General features: G+C 40.5%; 2 protein-coding genes across 2 annotated transcripts; both read left to right on the top strand.

Moving 5' to 3' along the window:
- The first annotated feature begins 4,988 nt into the window (after positions 1 to 4,988).
- psmg1 (proteasome (prosome, macropain) assembly chaperone 1) lies at positions 4,989 to 12,695 on the top strand. Its single transcript, XM_083985912.1, has 7 exons — positions 4,989 to 5,188; positions 6,011 to 6,114; positions 8,342 to 8,487; positions 10,527 to 10,589; positions 10,723 to 10,921; positions 11,998 to 12,128; positions 12,529 to 12,695. Exons 1-7 carry the CDS (start codon positions 5,070 to 5,072, stop codon positions 12,604 to 12,606), a joined length of 840 nt encoding a protein of 279 aa, XP_083842038.1. The 5' UTR covers positions 4,989 to 5,069; the 3' UTR covers positions 12,607 to 12,695.
- Positions 12,696 to 15,926: 3,231 nt separating this feature from the next.
- Positions 15,927 to 22,116, top strand: ccdc15 (coiled-coil domain containing 15). Its single transcript, XM_083987063.1, has 10 exons — positions 15,927 to 16,301; positions 17,471 to 17,620; positions 17,838 to 17,954; positions 19,003 to 19,119; positions 19,261 to 19,401; positions 20,188 to 20,307; positions 20,392 to 20,495; positions 20,750 to 20,944; positions 21,519 to 21,667; positions 21,763 to 22,116. Exons 1-10 carry the CDS (start codon positions 16,125 to 16,127, stop codon positions 21,810 to 21,812), a joined length of 1,320 nt encoding a protein of 439 aa, XP_083843189.1. The 5' UTR covers positions 15,927 to 16,124; the 3' UTR covers positions 21,813 to 22,116.
- Positions 22,117 to 22,700: the final 584 nt, after the last annotated feature.

Raw genomic sequence — 22,700 nt, forward strand, 5'->3', positions numbered from 1 at the left:
AGTCCGAGTTCACTCACATAGGACGATGTCTCATTATGCAAACCTACACTTGATATTTAACGTTTCTCCAGTTAAATATTTACACACATTTCTCAATCCTGGATTCACTTCTTCAACACTTCTCTACACAGTTCTCTTAATAAACAATTGATATAGTCATGCAACCAGGTTTTTCACACATGTGACAGTATCCACTCATCCTGCTGAGCTCCAACATGAGTCACACGATTCATTGTCATATCAAGCCGTTTTACTATGCACCTACAGAAATCCCAGCAGTTGTCAAAAAAGGTGTTTTATTCAAATCAGAAAAAAGCAGAAACAGTTGGTATTTTTATAACGATGAGGACGTATGAAATTTACACCGTGACATAATGAAAGGAGTCACTCATAGTGAAGAACCAGTCAATTACCACCTGAATCAGCAGCTCCCGGCTCAGTTTTTAGCTGTCCACTCCATAAATTTCCTGTTTTACTTCCCCCTCGCTGGCTCCCACAGTGTTGTTATTGGCCACAGCAGGCTGCTGTTTAGTGACAGCAAACCTCACTGTAAAACACCTGCTCAGCACCGAACGGCAGACAGACGCTGTGAGCAACAAGAAGATCAGCACAGTGGAGCAAATATTATAAAGAAGTGAATGGAAACTGAAAACACACGCTCAACATTGAATTTAGACTGGCCAGGTGATTGGAAACATGACTGAGGGTGTTTCTGGATTTAAAAAAACACACAAAGAAGTTAAGCACATGACTGTAAAAGTACATAATTGTGTTTACACGTGTGTTTCTGCTGCATCTAAAAGGCCAAAACACACAAGCAAACAAAAACAGTGATTGCAGGTTTAAAGCAAAATATAATGACAAGAATGTCATGAATCACATGGAGCACAATTATTAGATTATCGTATTGTTGTACTTTTTTTTGTTATTGTCTGTTTTGGATGCAGCTTCCACAGTGTGTTTTTTTTTTATGTTTCAAATGAACCGATTCATTTACTGTGAGGAATGTGCTATATGATCAATCAATGTTTTGATTATTAATTGTTGAATTATTTAATCAGATGCATGAATTTTTTTGTGTTTGTGTTTTAAATACCATCACAGGATTTTACTCTTATTTTATTTTTGGTTTTGGTTGTGCTGTTTGTTTGTCACGGTTTTCTTTTTTGTCAAGATAAGATAAGATCAGATTTTCCTTTATGCGCCCCACGCTGGGCAAATTTAGAATGTTGCAGCAGCCAAAGGAATGCAGAGCACAAATAATAATAAAGTAAAAAGGAAAGAAAAATATACAGAATATATCAGTCCAGTGGTGAGCAGTGACCAAATATAGAAAAAATTATGTTATGTAGGCCTACAGTTATATACAGCTGCTTTAATGTATCTTCATTTTTTTTTTATAGCTGTACAAGCATCTAACTATGTAAAGAAAGGTGCTATATAAATAGTAATGCATTTATATTGATTTGATAACACACAATATCTATAAGCATCCTTCTCTTTGCTGTTTGCTCACTTATGTGATATCGATCTTTTCTTCAGCTGGTGCAGGGCACATCAACATCAGTTCACCTTTTCCACCCACCTCGAGGCACCATGAAGCTTCATCAGAGCCCCGCTTCCCGTTAAACACAACTCCAATATGAATAAAAAACCCACACCTTGCTCAGAAGTGATCACACCCACAGTTGATGAACAATTCTGTTCCTAAGCAACTGATCCTCTCCGTGTGTGGGGTTTGCATGTTCTCTGCGTGTCTGTGATTCCTCCAGGCGCTCCACTTTCCTCCCACAATCCACTGACACGCAGCCGAGCTGGAGTGCACATTTTAAATTGCCCCTCTGTGTGAATGTGAGTGTTGGTGGGTGGTCTGACACAATGGGTGAATAGCTAAAGGTGTGCGTGGAAATGCTCCATCTATCTGTGACGACTTCGAATGTGGACAGAAACGCTGGAGCGATCGACGCCTCAAAAGTCTCATGATGCTTTTTTAAAAATAACAATCCTGATTTTCATGTATCTGTATATTGGAGATTAACAGGATGCATGCTCCCTCCTTTCTTTCCAATGCCATATAAGTGTCGTCCAGGTTTGTTTAAGAAATGTTATTCCTTAAAAACATCTACAGTCCCATAGAGGCGATAGTGTCAAATGCACTCCACAGTAATCAAAGCTTCTCTACTGCTGAAACTTGGAACTCATCTTCTCGCTTTAACTTTTGATCAACTGCCCGTTTTCTCTTCTTTGGTTCCTCTGTAGGTGCAGTTGATAAAAACATGGTAGCTGGCAACATTGTAGAGGAAAAGGAGGAGAAACAAAGCTACATCATTTTGGTAAAATATTTTTTAAAACTTGTCCTTATGTGTGTTAGTTATTACAGGGGAGAAAACCACATGTACAGCTCGATTCAAATCATACACTGAGGTAGGTGACATGATAATAAATAGTGTGGGTGTAAATTAAGCTCCTTTCGTGCCACACACACACCTCTGTAACCTTTTGTTAATGAGTATATCTACACAGAGTGCATTTCACATCCCACAGTAGGGATGTTCTGTTACCTAACACTGTATTTCTAAAAGATAAAAACAGAGATTAATCTGTTTTTCACTGAGCACCTCCTTTCATTCCTGGATGACCTCTGTGAAAGGAGAGAGGTTAGAGGCAGGCTTGACTATTACTGCATATCTCTGTGTGCTGTAATATATGTTTTGTGCAGCAAATACAAAATATGTATTGTATATAAAAATCCCTTCTCTGCAGAACATGGCAGGTGTCATTGCAAAATCCATTCTTCTCGATTTGCTTTCAGATTCCCAAAACGTCGTGCACAAATTACTAATTGTGCCCTTGGACGACTTAATTTGTGCACATGATTTAACTGATGGGTTGTGATCTGTCGGTATCAATCATATGAGAGGAGGAGGACGGAGAGGGGGGGGTGAGGGTTGGGGAGAAGCAAGCAGCCCTTTTTGTAATTGAAACACTGGCTATTAAAATGTCTGTGCACGTCCCAACCGGCATGGCAGTCTGGCCCGTAGGAGGGATCTGCTGCTCCCGACCAAAGTGTAGGACAGACGGACAGATGGAGCGAAGGGGCTGTCACAATCTTCAGACTTCACTGTTATTGGGTTTACGAGAAGACGGGCTCTTTGTAGATGCTTTTTGTCCTCTGACAGTTTCATCCCGAGCCCCTTTTTAATGGTCAGTGTTGTGACGACATTCCCTGTTTGTCCGGTTGTTGACATTCCTCTCTTGTTGTCCTGAGCCTGGAGGTTTTCCACCCACACTCGTCCTCCCTCTCCCCTTCTCTCTACTATCAATTATGTTAACAGCAGCCCGAAGCTTCCTCCTAGCATGTTGCTCCATTTTGTGACAGGAAGCCTTTCTGCTGTTACTTTATGGCCTCCTGCTACATTATTGCTCTGCACTGGTAATAGAGCTTACTCTCTATTCTACTCCAGGCTTTGCCCTGCAATCCAATTTGTCTTTCCAACACTAGGCATTTTCTGGTGACAATGAAGAATGTTTATGGCCGTGCTGATGTCATCACATTTCTGTTTGTCCCTCATCTCCCAGGGCACAGCTTACCGGAAAATGAATTATACAACACAATGGAAGGGATGGATGTTCTGCAGTCAACTTGAGGCCAATTTGCCCTAACATGACTTGGCTTGTGTTTCTAGCTGGCTTTACAACTGAAGATGATCTGCCAGCATCCTTTAGAAATGATGTTTTCCCTATTTTGCCACTCATATTAATTATGTATTATCAGCAAGAAGCTGGTGGAGTTGTGTGGGGTGTCACGTTTACCCTTGATTGGCACAGCGGCCCAAAAATATCTCCTCAAGAAGTCCTACGCTATAATTGTTAGTCATATTCCAGCTCCTATGCATTGTATAACCACGCACAATGTGAATCCACTGGAGAGCCCCGGCCTTGAATCATTCATTGATTTAAGTGAACATCTCAGGCTGAGATATGTCAGGCAGGCAGTACTCATGCATGCAGCCCTGGGCTTTGAGCCTCCCACCGGCACCGTGTGAAGCGACTGGTGTTTGCACCTCTCTGTATGCATGGACAGTGTGTTTGAGCTGCTCAGCTGAAGGTAGTTCTGTGCATTTGAAATATTTAGTCAGATCTATTTTTTATTTTCATAATGCTGAAAATTATGCTTAAAGGACAAGTTCACGTCCTTTCAAATTCATCATGTATCGCAGCCCTGAACAGATCCCATCTTATTAGGATTTCACTCTAAGAGCGGAGTCCTCCTTTTGTGTAAAGATGCTTTTTATAGCTCAGCAGAAGGTATAATGAGAGGCAATCTTAGCTAATGAAAACTTCTGTCTTCTGAATTTCTCAACTTACAATCTTTTTAGTACAAAACTCTCTACTTGTCTCCCTGGACTGTAGTTCCTTGCTGAAATGTGAAACACAAAAAGGGAATCTCAAAGTCTATAAATTGGCTTAAATGGACTCTGACTATTTGAATATCTCTGACTTTGGAGCCACAACAGCACTTCGTCATATTATAATTTTTGTTGTTGTGTGCCTATTTGCTGCTATTTACTATGATACACTAGTGCACCTATGGGTATACTATGATTATTTTTAATAACTATCAACAATCAACAGCTATTCTTGGTCTCAAATGTGCATGTGAATATTGTTTTAACACAGACTTGAACATACCCCTTCATGAATTGTGATTAGGCCATAAATCATCTTATTCTGTTGAGTTAGCTAAGGGATGTTAACAAGGTGCACCCCAAAGATCATTAAAAATGTGCAAAATTATTTATTTTTTCTAATCTGTACCATTCAGGTAATTACTTGCCTTACCTCTCGGTCTTTCTCTTGTTCCTCCATGCACCTTGGTGATCAATAAATTCGTGCACTGGTTCAGGCTTGTGTACGCATTTATACTGAAGGATTCCTGGGTTGGGGTCGGGCTTTTATTCTGAAGGCGTGTTGCCACCAACGGCGGAAGTGACGGATGTACGTCACGGCTGTTAGTCCCCTCTGAATCCTTGGCCAAACTTTCGGTTTTGTCTGCAAAGACAGTGCTCATGGCGACGTTTTTCGGTGAAGTTTTGTCGACGTATTCTCGGGCCGTGGAAGAAGACGACGAGGACCTCGACGAAAACGAAGAAGATGAACAAATCCGCAGAGAGCTGGAGGAAAAGAGGTAAATAGCACTAGCCAGCTAGCATGTAGCACCAGGAAGCGATGCGTCAGAAAGCATGGGAGCGTATAGGAGATAAATCACTGAAACTTAAAGGGAAATGAACTGTAACTTATCTTTAAGTGGTGAAATTGGAGGCAGCACACACCTTTCGATAAAAAAAAACGGGTTTGTACCACACGTCTCACCATTATAGACGTGTCGGCTCTTGCCAGCCATCATGACACATGACATTTTACATCGTTATCATGGCAACTGATGCTGTCAATGTAAAACAAACGATACAGTGGGTAATCTACGGTTGACTGTAGTTGTTATATAAAATTAAAGAGCAAAAAAGTTCAGTAAGTAGCTAAAGTGAAAAAAGGAAACACAATCGAGTGTAATATGCCAATTAAAGTCCAGTATAAATAACTGTAGCCTATGCCTCTTGTTATGGTAGGATCTAGTTTTTGTGGCCATATGGATTGAAGAGGAATTTCTAATTATCTGTTTTATTACAAATACAAAATGAATGCAAGTTTGATTTAAAATGTTAGCTGTTTTTCTCACGGGAGCATCTCTAATGATTTTGATACAAATAAATAGAGAAATATGCAGAAAAATGCAGCAGAGAGACCTGCATTGAAGTATGTGATGTAGGAGACAAACTGATTGCTTGGTCCCCTGTATAGTTTATTTTGTACCACCGTCCTGCTGCTCCTCCATCCTCCCAGTTACTGCAGTTACTTAATGTCTCAAGCTTCAATAAAACGCTTGAAATTTTATTTGCACAATGTTTTCTGAATCTTTTCCTCCACTCTAACCCACATGACTATTCATCAGGGAGGTTCGTCTGCACTGGAGCTCTGAAGTCTCTGAAGCACTAAAGTCTGGAAACAAGTTGCAGTGTACAGATTTCATCCTCGCTGCTGGACACAACGCTGCCAGTAAGTAATGGATAAATATTTAGATTTTACATCTTCAACATTTATGGTTTAGATGGCAGTGGATTTGCCCTTTCTCTCTGTGAGTGTTTATTTAATCAGTGTTTCTGAAAAAAAGAAACGTGCTTCTACAGAAAATAACCCCCTTCTGCTACAGCTTTTGATTATAGCATTTATCCTCTATGTCTAACATTTAAAAAACATTCATGAAGGTTTTACAAAGCAGAGGGCCTGTGGTAAATGATGCTTGTTAAAGCCCACAACACTGAAAGATTACCTGTCCCTCCTTTTTTATTTACTTGTCCTCAAGACATATCATTGAGTAGTTTTTTCCTTAAAGCAGAAGTGAGTGATCCGGTCGTTTTCGCTAATGCTGCGTTCCAGGCAGGCTTTTGAAATCGTAAATTACAGCTTCAAGTCACAACTTACGACTTTGTAGCGTTCCAGGCAACCCACTCGTGTTTTTCCGACCTGTTTTACCGGTGAAAGTCACTATAACGGCCACTCGTAACTTCCGACCGGTGAACTCGTACCAGATCGAACTGGTACCACTTCACGGTCGGAAAAATACGAGTTTCCTTGAACGCACCATAACAGTCCTCGTCGCTACGTCACCACATTCACGGCGTTCCTTGGCTGCACACACAGCCCTGCATGCCGTTCTCTCTCCTCATTGGATAAAAACTGTAGGATACGATAAATGTTTTCTCTTCGGCTCAGAGCAGAGCAGAGGGACTGAGAGACCCCTGTTTCAGTCCAAACACTCTATGTAAGTGATTGCTGTCGGAAGATATAACTATTTAAGACTTATATTAACACAAATATATCACTCACTTCTGCTTTAAGGTTGGATTGTTAATTTGTTTTTTAAATACAGACTTTTTGTTTTAATGGGGATGCAGGTGGTAGAGTTGTGCCCCTGGAGGTCAGTGGAGTGAAACGGTGAAATTTAAATTCCTAGATGGCATCAAAAATGCAATAATTGGAACGTGTGTAATGTGAAGGCTGTTGCTCTTTATGACAAGCCCACACAAAAGCATTTTTGTACCTTATAGTTTGCTTACATCTACATTTTATGGCCTGCAGCTTTTATGCTTTGGTTCATCCGCCTCTTTTCCAAGCTTAAGGTTGCTGTTTTCAAAAGCACACACTGAAGCGCACACTGCACATAAACCCAATGTACGGTACCTGCTCAACAGAAGATGATGATGAAGCTGGCAACTAGCTAATTAAGATAAAGCCATGTATATTATTTGTTTAATTTGCTCAGAAGCAGAAAGTAAAGTATATAAGACAATGAAACTATATTATTGTAGATGGAGAACATATTTTGAGTGTTAGGCTAAGCTAGGCAAAACATGTCCTGTCTCCAACTTCTCACTTAACACATAGACATGAGATTGATATACTATAAAGCTGCTCATTGATTAATTAGTTGAAAGAAGGTTGATTGGCAACTGTTGTGATTATGGAATAAATGCTTATTCTAGAGAATTTGATACATTGCTTTTCACACATGATAATAAACTGAATATTGTTGGATTTGGACTGTGAATGAGTCAGAATATTTATTTGCCCTTTTTTTTCTCATATGATAATATGCACTGTTACTGCTTATGTTCAGGTTGTGTTTGTTGATATGCAGTTATTACAGCGCCGTCTCACAGCAGGAAAAGCACAGCTGTGATTTTGAATACTGATGATGACTCCATCCCATCTGGTTTGTCAGTAAACCAGCAGGATGTGGGCCTGGAGCACCACACACGCTGTAAATGTAATGCAGCCAGACGAGGGATGCAACTATCAATTATTTACATATTGGATTCATTCGCTGATTCTTTTCTCAGTTAATTGATGAGACATTACTTAAGGTAACACTCCCAAAACCAAACATGTTCTCTTCACTAAAACAAATGGCAGAAAAAAGCTGAAGAATGTAGTTTATAAGGCTGACAATAATGAATGAATGAATTAGCTTTTTTATAGAATATGAATGACTTTGATAATTTCCTACAGATTTTGTGTTGATTAACTAATTTATTGTTATATATTGTTTATTGTCTAGGTGTGATAGGGTCTGTTACTTTAATGCAGGTCTCCCTGTGAGTTCAGATGCGATAACATGTTTGTACACAATCAATCCTTAAAACTGAAAGTGGAATAATGTCTCCATGCCTAATAAGTAAAGAAAAAAAAATCACAAATCCGCTGTTTGGCTTTGTCTTCATAGGGTTTCTGTCGGTGTACGTTCTCGCCTCTGGAAACTGGGATTCAGTGGGACACGCATCTGTGTGGAACGAGAGGAGCCGGGCTGTGTCTGGATCAACCAGCGAGGAGTCGGCGTGTCTTTTCTACAGACACAAGGAAAACCCATCAGTGAGTAACACACTGAGCATAATACCTGAGTACATCGCACTAAAATCTGTCTGTTAGTAATCCCACATGAAGCACCAGCTTGTTGTAGACTCAATTATCATTCAGTCTAATGTGTTTGCTCCTTAACACATTAAAACCGTTATTCTCACTTAAAAAAAAGCTAATTGTCATACTGCATACATGCAGCAGATCAGTGGAAAAGTCAGCCAATATCCATGGAGAAACGTAAGGAATGCAGACAGAAGCAACACATTCACTGAAGCCATTTATATGATAACATCCATCAACACTATTCCAGTCTCAGGTCTGTTGTATCTCATTTTATAAATGGTCACAGAGTGTAACCGATTTGATAGAGAAGCGTTTGCACAGTGATGTATTTCAGGAATAAAACATGAAACCCCACTTCAGCTCTAAAAGTTGGAAAGTAGGCCATGACACGCAGGATTAATGAGCCATGCTAATCCGCCGTCTCAGCGTTTCTCTGATAAACTGTCAGAATACAGAGTTATAACTGACCGGTGTGATGCGCGCAGAGAGGTGTATGTGCTTGTTTTCTATCAGCCCAGTGTCATTTGCATGTGGTTTAATCAACACGGTGAACAGCTGTGTGTGATTGCACCGTGCTGCAGAGGAAGCTTCGCATTTATCACACATTCCTTCTCCTGTTGCCTGCAGTTGCAGAGATTTAATGAGCTGAAGGAGAAGACTTTCATACAGACTAGAGCCGCTCTGAGCAGCAGATACTGTGACAGTCACACATTCTTTCACAGATGAATTACCGATTTGCTGAAATTCCTCTCATCATAATCTCCATTTTTAAGACTGATTTAAATGCATGGCACGATAGGTTAGTGTGTGTTTGTGTCTTATAATATAATGATTTAATATCTTAGTCTTGTTGGGGATTGTTGGTTGCAACCATAGCAATGGGCATTTTTTTTGCTTTTTCTGTAATTCGTTAAATAAACAATTAAAGCAGATATCAGCTTCACGGCCGTTTCGGCTAATGCTGCGTTCAAGGCAGGCTTTTGAAACCGTAAGTTACAGCTTCAAGTCACAACTACGACTTGGTAGCGTTCCAGGTAACCCGTAGCTCGTGTTTTTACCATCCTGTTGTCTGTGAAAGTTCCCTATAACGGCCACTCGTAACTTCCGACCCGTGAACTCGTACCAGATCGAACTGGTATGACTTCACAGGAAGGAAAAACACAAAGTACGAGTTTCTTTGAACGCACCATGAGTTAGCAGCCCCCGCCCTTGTCAGGCATCAATTGGTCCTCGTGCTACATCACCACATTCACGCGCATCCCTTGGCTGCACACACAGCCCTTCATGCCGTTCTCTCTCCTCATTGGATAACACTTGTATCCCACAAAGAAAATTTTCTCCTCGCGTTACAGCAGAGCAGAGTGACGGAGAGACTCGTGTTTAGGCTGAAATACTTCATGTAAGTGATTGCTGACGGAAAATAGGACTATTTAGGACTTATATTAACAAAAACATTCCACTGATATCTGCTTTAATTCACAAAGAAACTAATTGAAAAATAAACTATTCGTTGCATCTCAAGTATGGTGTGCAGCCAAGCAAATTAGGCCTCACAATTAGAGAGTGATAATTTGGTTTTATATATTTATAACATATTTTTTAAATGTTTTATTGAGGTTATATGTAAAGACATTGTTCCACTGTAGCGTGTTCATTTTTCCACGGCTGACAGACTCACCAGGTCGCCAGCTGAATGACTCTGTCTGGAGCAGTTTTCACCAAAATCCAACAACTTCCTCTGAGCTGTCATATTTGAATAAAACTCTCACCTTCTCCTGAGCTTTGGGTGCTGCTGCACTTCACAACATGAAAACAGCACACAGACAGGCAAAGCGAATGTCAAGCTCAGGGGGGGAAAAAAACAAAGTGCAGTTCGTGACCTCCATGAAAATGGAGCTTCCTGTCTCCGACTTACACCACGCAGACAGACACCAGCCTCTGATCCACAAATGTTGAATTTAGCGTCTCTTGCGTTGTTTCCCCTGTAGGTTTTGATATGCCAAGTGACCTGCTACGTAGCGGAGGACCAGCAGTTTCAGTGGACAGACAAGGTGAGTTTATACAGCAAAATAAATGGCACACACTGATTAAATGATGTCATGAGAAGAAATAGAGACATTTAGACCTGACCATAGTTACATCATTGTCCTGTAATGTAACCGTGTGTTTATGTGTGTCTTGTAGGTGTTTAGCTGCCTGCAGCACAGAGAGCTGAATGTGACAGTGTTGTCAGACAGCTCTGTGGCTGATTACAAGACGGCAGACTATCTGTGCACCAGCTCTGCTCCCTTCCTGCGCTCTCTGCATACTGGTACTTTCAGTGGTCAACCCGTCTGCAGGGCGCTGGAGCAACCCAACATAATTACTGGACTTCCAGCTGCAGGTACTAATATTACACACTTTCGCTCTCATGAATTCTGATGTCTCAACTTCTCAAGCCCACATTACCTGGCCAGGTTTTTACTTTTACTTTACTTTATCACACTTGAAAACCCACATTAAGACATGACAGACACTTTGCTGGTGCTGCTTTTTAAATGTTAAATGTGAAGTTGCAGTGTTTACAGTTGTACCCTTGAAACAACAAATGTTTGTCCCACAATTTTAACTTGTTTCTAAATGAATTCAAGTGAACAATAAGAAAATAATACTTTTTGTTTTGGGTCTTGAACAGACAAATATAATTAACTCATATTTAACAAAATCAAGTGCAAACCTGACATTACTCACTAGTCTTTCAATCCACTGATTAGCAGCTACATAATCAACAAATGATCTTAATAGCGACACATTTTTGACAAGTCAGAGACAGACCCTCCCTGTGGCTGTTTAAGGTAACATTATCTTCACAACAGGACCAAGTCACAGTTTTGAGTCCTGGAAGTCTCAGTTCAGAGCTTTTAAGGTGGGATGCCTAAAACAACATTGTGTTGTGCTTCAAGGTTTTAACCTCAACAACCAATTAAAAAATGTTGGATCAGTGGATCTTGTTAATTCTTTGTAGAAGACATTACACTTCAGACCCTCTTCTCGCTGTGGTCTCGCCTTTTTTATGAATTAATGAACCAAAGTAAGGCAGGCTAGAAATCCAGCTTCAGCCAGGTTCTCTCCTCCTCCTGCTGAAGTGTCCTTGAACCTCAGATTGCTCCCGGTGTGAGTGTGCGGGGGAAAACTGTAAGTGGCTTTGTACAAAAGCGTCTGCCAACTAAATGAAGTGCAGCACCATTAGGCTCCTCACCACTCACCGACAACACATAGTCTTGCATCCTGATTTGGTCATTTTCATGCTGGTGCACTTAAAGACATTGACAGTCCAATTAAATGGATGTATGGTCAGGATAAAGACCCTGAGCCTTGGACGCCGACGACTGACAGGTCACACACCTCATGTCAAACCGCCTGCTCTTCTCTCCGTCGTCACATAACCCTGTTTTCTTCCACTTCGTGCTGTTTCATCAGTACTGAACCACTGCCAGGTCCTCCGGATCGCCGCTGTTGTTTACCAGTGTTACAGTGATGTCATCGGCCCTGACTCTGTCACCATGGAGACCTACAAGCCCGCACTGGCTAAGCTTGGGAAGTCCATACAGGTGAGGAGCTTTTTCCTGTTAAATCTGAGTCCAATAAATCAGTCTCTCCAACTGCTCCGTTAATTATTTGGGATAAAAACGACCATTCATTCATCAACTTTTACTGTCACATCACAAGAGGAGGTGTTTTTTTAAGCAAATGATGAAATATGTACTGGATGAGTTCCTCAGTGTCCTCAGTAATCACCAAATTAATCATTTAAACATCAAACACTGTGGGTGATACTTACCTAATGTACGCTCTTAAAATACACAGCATACACAGGTGTATGTACCGTACATCATAGTTCACCAGATCTCTTGGAAGTGCACTTGAGATTTCATATTACACACCTGAATTGTTATCACATTAAACAGGATGTTCAATATTTTAAGCTTGTGCTTTTCTTTCTCTCCACAGTTGGGCTCGTCTCCAAGCACAGAAGTCCTCCGGAAGTTTGTCAAAACCACTGACATCCAGAGTAATCTTTATATCTGAAAATGTCCAGTTTGCACACTGAGTGATGCAATTTCCTTCTATTTTCCTGTAGTAAAAATACTGTCATTTTTTAATAAAGAAATTAAGAAAACAAAAGTTGTTTCAAGTGAAAGTGACTTAATGGTTTATGTAATGTATACTGCTGTCCTTCCATCAGTAAGAGTATGTACTGTTACCACCCAAAACTTTGGTTTAACATCAAATATCTGCAAAACCTACAACCTTCCTAGGCTCTTAATCTTTCAGTTTTTTAATATTCTCACTGTCAACAGATTAACAGATGTCTAATGCCATATTTGTCATTGCTTTCTGTTTTAGAGCTTCATTGTTGTCCACAAACTGTCTCTGAGACAGACCATTAAATTGTGCGACATGCTTCAGCACATTCAACCCTGCAAACTCCATCTCTCTCCTATAAACTTACTAGAGCATAAAATCTGTATCCATCTTCACCTGAAAGTAGTCCTATCCCCACCAAGTGCACCACTCACTCCTGTTTGAGTCATGCCTGCTGATATCGAGTGTACGGCCATTTTAGAAAAATACTATATTGCCTTTTATTTTTCAAATGGCCTTCCTAAAACGAAAATACAGAATATCAAACAAGCCTTATGCTTTTTAGAATGAAGCTTATTTAGAAGTTGCTTCCTCTGATATAACATTTAAATTGTGTGTTTGGTTATCATCACTGATATTCAAGAACCAATTCAGCATAAGAATCCAAAGCATTTTTTCAGCAGGCGGACCCACTGTAATATTTCAGCTTTGTTCATATTATAGTGATTTTTTACTGACCTGTAAATCATAGTCATATGTTTGTGTTCAATTATCTTTGCTCTGTGGTCTGTTGAAGTACATTTAGAGCCACTAGAGTCAAATTTCCTGTATTCACAATCATACTTGGCCAATAAAATTGACTCTTATTGGGTCTCATTCATGAAACGTGAGTAAATCTGTGTGTAGATTTGCACATAAAAGCTCACTCTACTAAAATTCTACTCCGGATTCATGAACGGTGCGGGAAACTCAGATTTGATCGTAAACACGTGTGTAACTTCATGAATGCCAACCCATCTAAACTAACAACACGCCCCCGGTGATCAGCAATTAGCATAGATCTCCATACATGAATAGCCATATAAGGAGATCCTGCCACCATATTAGGAGGTAGGTGCATCCTGTTCACCTGCGGCCATGACGCAAACAAGGAAAGAGGGAGAGAGAGAAAAAAGAGAGAGAGATCGCGGATCGAAGTCATTTTGGGTGAAGTGGAGTCCAGAAAAAATATTTAATTATCTTCTGTTAGTAGTGGTGTGACTGGGACAGGTCAAAGGCGTGGAGGGAAGAAACAGATTTAGTGAATTAAGTATCCTTGGTTGATTAAATAACCGTTTAAGAAGTAAAGCCAGAATAGTTCGATATGAAACATGAAAAAAAAAAAAAAAAATACACACAACTCCAGCGCTACAGCAGCGACGGGAGGAGGAGGCTCTTCACAGCCTCAGCTGTAGAGGAGCATGGTTGTATCAACACATGAAGTTATATAGGCAGGTTATATTCTTACAGAAGCACCAGCCGTCTGTCACAGCTCCATCCAAACCGGTGCCAACTGCGCTGCTGCGCAGGGTGAAGTGTGCGCCCACCGAGCGTGTAGCAACACAAAAAAGTTTTTTTCCGGTTTTATATCAGATTATTATCATCATTAGATGGAGCCTTGACGTGTTTGTGCGTGTCCGATCCCTAAAACGTCTCTCTCTCCAAATATTTCTAATTGTTTGTCATGTTTAAATTACGTGTTTCAAAGGCGTCGGCGTATTTTGAACATGAGAGAGAGTAATACGGATTAAAATTGTAATTTTCAACAGTGACAAGCAGTATTTATTTGCATTCCTACATTTACACAAGCGCTACACACAGTCCGGAGCAGGTGTAGATTTTGTGAGTAGCTACGAAAAAATCAGCACTACTAAAAGATTGATGAATGCGGAAATCCACGTAAATTTGCGCTGCTCAGGGTTTACACAAAAATCCGTGCTGCTCACGTTTCATGAATGAGACCCATTGTGTTTAAAGGGATAGTTCACCCAAAATTCAAATTTCACTCATTATCTACTCACTCATGTCGACTAAGTGCTGGGAGAATTTTCAGAGTCCTCCGTGCCTTCTCTGAGTTACGGGGGGGTCCGCGCAGCAGTATTTGTCCATATAATGGTTGTGAATGGTGCTCACTTTTCTTCGTCCAAAAAGACACACCAAAAAACATCCAAATACCTCCATACTGCTCGTCTGTAATGTCCCTCTTGTATTGAAGCCCCGACATGAGAAATTGTTCCGCCCGTCAGTGCAAATATTTGCACTGACACAGGACGAGCAGTGAACTGAGACACTGGGAGCTTCCGCTACAAAACAAGCTTAAAGCTGTACAGAAATGGCCGTTTGTCCTGTTTGTCGCGCCGAGTTGTCACGAGCTGCAACACGAGTTTACCCGAGTAAGGAAAACAAATTTGATTGGTCGTTATCGAGCGGGCGGGATATTCAAAGCTTGGGGCGAGCCCGAGCTCCGCGTGTGTGTGCGTGTCTCAGACGTTTGAATGACGGATGACGGATCCAATATCAGTGGCTGATGAATCGTGTACAGGCTGACGTATAATCCGTGCGCCTGCATTATCCAATGCGGGAAAAAAAATACACACTTTCATCCCGGATTTACTCAAAAATAGAATTTTGCACAAAGTTTGGCCTACATTGTCTGAAAAATGAGTTATTACATTAATTTTATGATCCAGAGTGGGCTCAAATTCAGTTTTCTTTTCTGTACACCTTTAAAATATAGACTTTTTTTCTGAACAATTTCTCATGTCGGGGCTGCAATACAAGAGGGACATTATTACAGATTTATTACAGCTCCCAGTGTCTCAGTTCACTGCTCGTCCTGTGTCAGTGCAAATATTTGCACTGACAGGCGGAACAATTTCTCATGTCGGGGCTTCAATACAAGAGGGACATTACAGACGAGCAGTATGGAGGTATCTGGATGTTTTTTGGTGTGTCTTTTTGGACGAAGAAAAGTGAGCACCATTCACAACCATTATATGGACAAATACTGCTGCGCGGATCCCCGGTAACTCAGAGAAGGCACGGAGGACTCTGAAAATTCTCCCAGCACTTAGTCGACATGAGTGAGTAGATAATGAGTGAAATTTGAATTTTGGGTGAACTATCCCTTTAATGGTTTATCGCAGTGTCGCCTCCTGTCCTCGTGGGGGCGGTATCGAGCCACTGAGCCGTTTGTCAAACGCCAGAAAGTAAAAGAAGACGAAATGAGCGAAACTCAAAAAACAGACCTGTTGGTGTTTATGTTTACATGAACAAACTTGGCACGGATTTGACTTTTATTGTCCGTTTCTTCTCCATTTAAATAGTCAGCGAGTAGCGTGAACAACACGGTGGAAGAAGCGGAGCGAGGAGACGTTTTAACCCGGTACTTTACGTCAGCCTGGTGGTTAGCGAGGCGAGCTATGAGCGCTAGCCGGGTGTTAGCGTCGACAAACGGCAGAAACAAAACCTCGGTTCCCCGGAGCAGGGAGCACCGAGCCCCCGGAGGAGCTAACAAGGTGCTGGCCGGGAGGAACCAGGCGGTGGTGGCGGTGGGAGCCTGGGTGGAGGACGGTCGAGACTTCCTGGAGCATCCGGCGGTAAGTTTGGGATTTAAAGGCTAATCACCAGCTGGTTTGTGTCGTGTTGTTGCCAGGCGCCGCAGAGACGGTTACGTTAACACTGGAGATGATCAGATTAGGAAGATTTGTCAGTGTGTTTTCAGTTTAACTAACTGTTAAAACTATTTTGTTGACAGTAAATTGACCTAATGGGGGCATATAATCAGTGTTATTCAATCTAATTTGACAGATGTTTAAAAAATATGACTGGAAACTACTGTCCAAGTCCAGGTGTGCAGAGCTTGTATTGAGTGACCCAGGAGGACCTTCCTCAAAGGGGGAGATATCAATACTTTTCAAATTGGGAGATTTTATCTATTATATTTAATGACATTTTACTGAAGAAATTGCCAAGTGTTCAGTTTGACATCATGTTTTTTTTTTATTTATTTAGATTGGTAGGTAACAGTGACAATTTTATCCACTTAAAATTATACAACACAATTAAGTGCAGGTTTTTCAATAGACATTCAATACTTTCTGAAGGCACTACTGCAAACACCACCTCTGCTTTTATGTAGATAGATTACTTCAACACTTACCATGTCAGGTCACACGATATTTTAACATCCCCCTAGTCTAACCACATGTTCAGACTTGGCTGGGAAGGACTGGTTTTAGATACTAAGACAAAACAAATATAGCATTTTTTCATTTTCACAATGAACATATAGAATTTTATCATTGTTTTTTCAAGATTTTATGGTTTGGGTTGTTTTTATGTCTCAAAAATAATAACATAGAAATAAGAATACCAAAATGATTACCTAGTAAATTGTCAGCCAGTTGAGTAATTATTGGAGCTCAAATGATCTAGAAGGACTGTTATTCAGATATGTCCTTGAATTCAAAGGTATATTATCAGACAAATATCTTTACCATAGTGGAAGTGAAATAGTCAGTACAGGACAGAACAACAGTAGCCCCTGTCATTGTCGTATTAATATCGTATTAATTAGGATTAGTGTTACACCCCTTGTATCTATCTACACAGCCAGTTGAAACATGTTGCACTGTTTGTCTCTTCTAATCACTGTCGGCAGAGGATTGGGGCAGGTTGAAGGAGCTAACTCTACAAAGTCACATTAATTTAGACCGCTGGTTGATTTCTAAGTAACAAAGACAGTTTTCCCCTGTCTTGGGTTTAGGCTCTTGCTCTGTTAACGGAGGAGCTCCAGGCAGAAAGGAGGAGGGAGACTGAAGAGAGCCTGCGGCGATTTCAAGATGAAGTGCGCCACCGTGTGGCACAGCGAACCCAAGTCTTCAAGAAGAGACAGCAGCCTCAGACAGAGACAATGGTAAGGGGAAAACATTATTTGGACTGATTTCGATTAACTTATGAAACGTTTAGTCTATAAAGTTTCTCATATCTATTCCTTAAAATTGTTTTGTCTAACCAACAATCCAAAATGTAAAGATTTAGTTTACATTGATGTAAAATACATTTAAAATGACAGTGTTTTAAGTTGTCCATGTTGCTGTTGACCCTATTTCACTGTGTTTACCTTTGTCCAGGTCAAATCTGACAGGAGAACCCCACAACCACAGTATCATTTCCAGACCCACCCTGTGTCTGTCGGTGAGAGGGTGATGCCTTCACGACAGAGGATGATGGAGGGGAGCTCCCAGGAGGTGAGGCAGTTTTTCACTCTGGAGCACAGTTGGAAAAACGAAGCTGTGGCATTATAACATAATGTTTTATTTACTGTTTTGATTTAAGTTCAGTAACAGCTGTCTTTAGCTCCCTTAAACTTCAGTTACCTTTATTTCACCTGCTTCTGTGTCCACTGCTGTTGGTGACTAGGACAGAGCAGCAGCGCTACAAAAAGTGATACATGAAAATAATCATAGCGACTGGTTGTCTTGTTTTTTTATGTGGCTACAGTTTGAGGAAGCCACTTCCTTTGTTAACATGACAGTGAACCTGTGCACAAAGTCAGAAAGAAAGAAATGGTTTTCTCTTCTTGATGTGAAAGAAGCTGACTTGCCAGCACAAAGCTCTGACCTCAGCCCCACTCGACACCTCTGGGATGAGTTGGAACGCCAACTGTCAACCAGACTTTATCACCCAACATCACTCTCTGACCTTGCTAGTGCTTTGGTGTCTGAATAGGAACAAATCGTTGCAGCAGGGTTTAAAAGTGTAGACGAAAGTCTGAAACCACAAAAGTGAAAGGTGCTACAGCAGGAAATGAATGGCTGTGGTTTTAGAAAGTTGTATTTAGCTATTCTGTTGACAGAAGTTGTAATGTACAGCAGATAGATGACCTGAAGTAGCATCTCAGGACGGTTAATTAAAAACAGTGTCACCTTTGCATAATATATCCACCAGAGAGTGCGGTACATGTCTTGGCACTTAATCAAAATACATCATCAGGTCTTCTATAACTTAAACATAGCAATTTTGTAGTACTCGTCTCTTGCCTCTTTCATGTGATTGATTAAATGCTCCCTAGGGACTGAGCGAGGCTGCTGAGGATCATGCTGCAGTCCCACACGTCCTCTATTGTGCCCTTGTGATGTACAGTCAGCCTTATGTGGTCCTTTTAAATCTCTGCAGTGTGTGTTGTGTTTTTTGTTTTTTTTGCCATGAGAATGATCCCATTCTTTCCATGTGTGAGTGATAAAATAATGTGACAGTGATTAATCTGGAGAGTTATTTATTTCCATCCTTGTCCAGACTACTGAAGGCATGAGGCAGGTCAGACTCCGGCTGGCCGCCTGTCGCACCATCCCACATGGGGAAATGACGTCAGACCTTCCTGCAGGCAAACGGAACATCTCTTCAACCAGTCATGTGAGCTTCTGTGTCTCACACTAGTTCCTCTTTTTTTTTTTTTTTTTTTTTTTTTACAATTTATAAGTCTAATAATTGTGTGTGTAGATGTTGTTGCACATTCAATGTATAATAAAAAATCACTGGATCTGCACTCAACAGACGGCTACATCTCACATGCTGCGAGCAGAGCAGGAGCTGGAAGAAGAGGACACTCAGGGGGAGGAAGAGGAGGAAGAGGGGGAAGAGGGAGATGATAATTTCCTCACCAGTGAACATGAATGTCCCCTCGTTCAGCAGAAGGTTGATAAATATGCAGGATGCAGCTGTGGCACTTTTTTCTTATCATGGTTCACTCCCTGTTGATGTCTTTCAGTGAGAAAATTCCCAAGGCTCACTGAAGTGTGACACGATAGTCAGTGGGAAATCTGCTCAAGCTTAAAGTGAAGGAATGTCTTAAAAGATAAAAGTTCTGTGCTGTGTTTTTGCCCATGTGGTGTCTCTCTTTACCAAAGATGGCATTTAATATGGACAATTAATAACTTTGGCCTCAACAGAGCTGAAAAGCTCAGATATTCTCCAACTGGGTTCACTGGGCCCATAAACCCCAATTGTTAAAAACATTACAGTTATGATGATGATTATGATATTGCCCTTAAACAGCTGACAGAGTCTAAATAGAAATATAAAACCAGGGCAAGTTTTATTATTGTTTAGTTTATTGTACATAGTTGTGAGTTATGACATCATGGAAGTATTCAAGGTTAATGCTAAGTGCATCTTCCGTTTTCCTTCTAACATCTTGTGATTCACAGATCTAGGTCAAAGGGAACCAAAACGATAAACAGTGCAGTTTATTCCTGGCTTCATTTAGCTACACTTTAACTTGGATGCTGACTGGTTATGAATGTTGAGTTGAGTCAAACCCAAATGTGATTTTGATGTGTTTTAAAGCATCAAACAATTTGATCATTAAATTAAAGATAAAGGGAAAGGCTGCTGATATTCTAACTCAGGTTAGCAGCTAGGTGTATTCACAACACTTAGTCCAAATCTCCTGACTCTGTTCTGGTTGTATGTATGTTTCAGGTGAGTGAGTATGCACCGTGGGAGACGTACAACTCACACCCTGGTCCTGGTTTGAAGTCCAACCTTGGCGAGCCCCACGTCCTGTGGCCTCTTACCGACCAAGAGGAATTGAAAAGACAGGTACTTATGAGACGACTACATGGTGCTTTGACTTCAAACTCTGTCAAACCAGATGTTACAGATGCTGTGTGCTCTTTTCCGCAGCGTCAGTCTCAGTTCCTGATGCATCGGCGTCACTTCATGAACATAGAGAGAGAGTTGGTGAAGGAGAACAAGCAGCACAGGAAACACCTGAAGAAAACAGCAAGGTGACCACAGCAATTTTATCTGTATCACTTCTTCTTATGTGTTATAATGTTTTTATGGCCCAAATGTGTGAATACAGGCTCACTTTTGATCATTTCTAACATACAACAGTGGTGATGAGTGTTGCTTTGTTATTATTTTTGCTAAAATATGGCCCAGTACTGTATGCTTAAAAAGCAGACTGCAAACTAAAATTGCATGTGAGCACTTGGCCTCAGTGAAAGTCTCCTCCCAAATGTTCCTGTCCTCACTGAAGGATCAAAGCAGAGAAAGAACAGATTCGTCTGGAGGAAGAGAGAAAGTTGGAGGCAGTTCGGCAGCTGGCGGAGGCCAGACAGAGGCTGGAGGAGAGAGAGCTGCTAATTCTGGAGCGTCTGAAGCTGGAGGAGGAGGAGAGAGCTGCGGAGCTGCAGAGGAGAAAAAAGGAGGAGAAAGGGAAAGTGACTACGAGGTAATTACAGGAGGTTCATTTGGCAAAGCTTGAATGTGTCGCTACTGCAAGTTTCTCTGTGAAAAATAAGATGAGAGTGAAAGTAAGAAGGAAGAACTCTTTATACTGTAGTATCAAAATATGATGCAGTGAATTGTCCACTGCTTGGATTTCAGTAGATCCTCAATAAAAAGTAATTGGAATGATTTGAAATTTTAATTGGAATATAGCTTATGACATATTAAGTAACTATCCTTTACACTTGTAAATATTTATTAACCATATGATATATTAAACCACATTGTGGTCTTACAGAATAATAATGGTTATCACTACATCTTGGTCAGCTTTGGACCATTTTGCATCATTAGGGCTCATGTTGCACTTGTTTACAATTACAGACCAGTCACATGTACATGTAATTTTTTAACATCAGTATGAACACAAACCACACCAGAGCTAAAATATAAAGGTGCTTCATTTTTTTCTTGCCAAACACCAAATAGCCCAAACTACAGATTCACACTAAAATAAGTGCAATGGCTCCTGAAGCAAAAGTTGCCCTGATAAACAGGATGATTTTAACTCCGGGCAGGTTCATTGAGGCTCTGAGAGCTCAGATGAAAGAGCGACTGTCTCAGGAGAAACTGGAGCTTCCTCCTCTCTGCTGCTGTGGCTCCTCATTCTGGGACTCCCACCCCAACACCTGTGCTAACAACTGTGTCTTCTACAACAATCCCAAAGGTACTGCACACACTCCTCACTCTCTGCTTTATTTGAACTATACATGAAAACATAAAAAAAAAAAAAAACTGAAGTCACATTTGTCTCTTCCACAGCATACGTCCAGGCATTACATTCAACAATGCAGAGTTTGGATTTACGTTAAAGGAAATTACGAATTGCAAATTTGCTGGAAGAGAAAGACTCATCACTGTTCTCATGTACAACCTCACAGAGCCACTAGCACGGGTGATTTTAGTTATTTAATATAATCTGTTTTATGCTACATCAAATGAATTCACTTTTAGTTTATTCATTGATAATAAAGGGATGTGATTGTGAGGATACTTCTTACATTTACTCAGTGAAGTCAAGTTTACATGATTAGTAAAGTATCAGGGAGTAAGTATGTGTACATGTGTAAACTTGAGAATGTTCTTTTTTTTTGTATAAGAGGATTTGCTGGTCATTGTGTGAAAATAACCTGTCATGGTCATAGTAGTCTAAAAAATAAACTCAACTCTCTCGCTCTTTAATTAAGTTATTAATCTATTCTTAATAAGAACAATTATGAAAGTTATATACTGAATACTGAATACTTGGGTATTTAAAAAAAGAAAAAAAAGAATCCAGAAATACGAAAATATGCTTTGTGAAATTGTATCAGTGCTGTGAAGTTACAGTGCTGTGTTTTTATACATCATACATAGGATGTTTCTCACTTATGTAAGTGAAGTCAGACTTCATAGATGGAAATGACAGCATCATTGACTACAGCCTCCAAAATGATCATACATTAAATTATGTATGATTTTATTTGCAAGAATGTGACCTAAATATTAAAAGTCCATGGAAATTAAATACAAATAGAATATTGCACCACATTAAGATGTAATTAATGAACAAGCAAATTAGTAATATTCAACAGAAGAAGCTGAGCCATATGTTGGCCATGTTTGTGGTCACACACCCCAGAATGGACTTTGTTTGAACCAATAGGTCAATAGGTCACTCACAGTTGAAAAATAGTAATTTATGAAAAACACAAGTATTA

The sequence above is a fragment of the Trachurus trachurus genome (genome assembly GCF_905171665.1).
Source record: "Trachurus trachurus genome assembly, chromosome: 14".
Taxonomy (NCBI): Eukaryota; Metazoa; Chordata; class Actinopteri; order Carangiformes; family Carangidae; genus Trachurus; species Trachurus trachurus.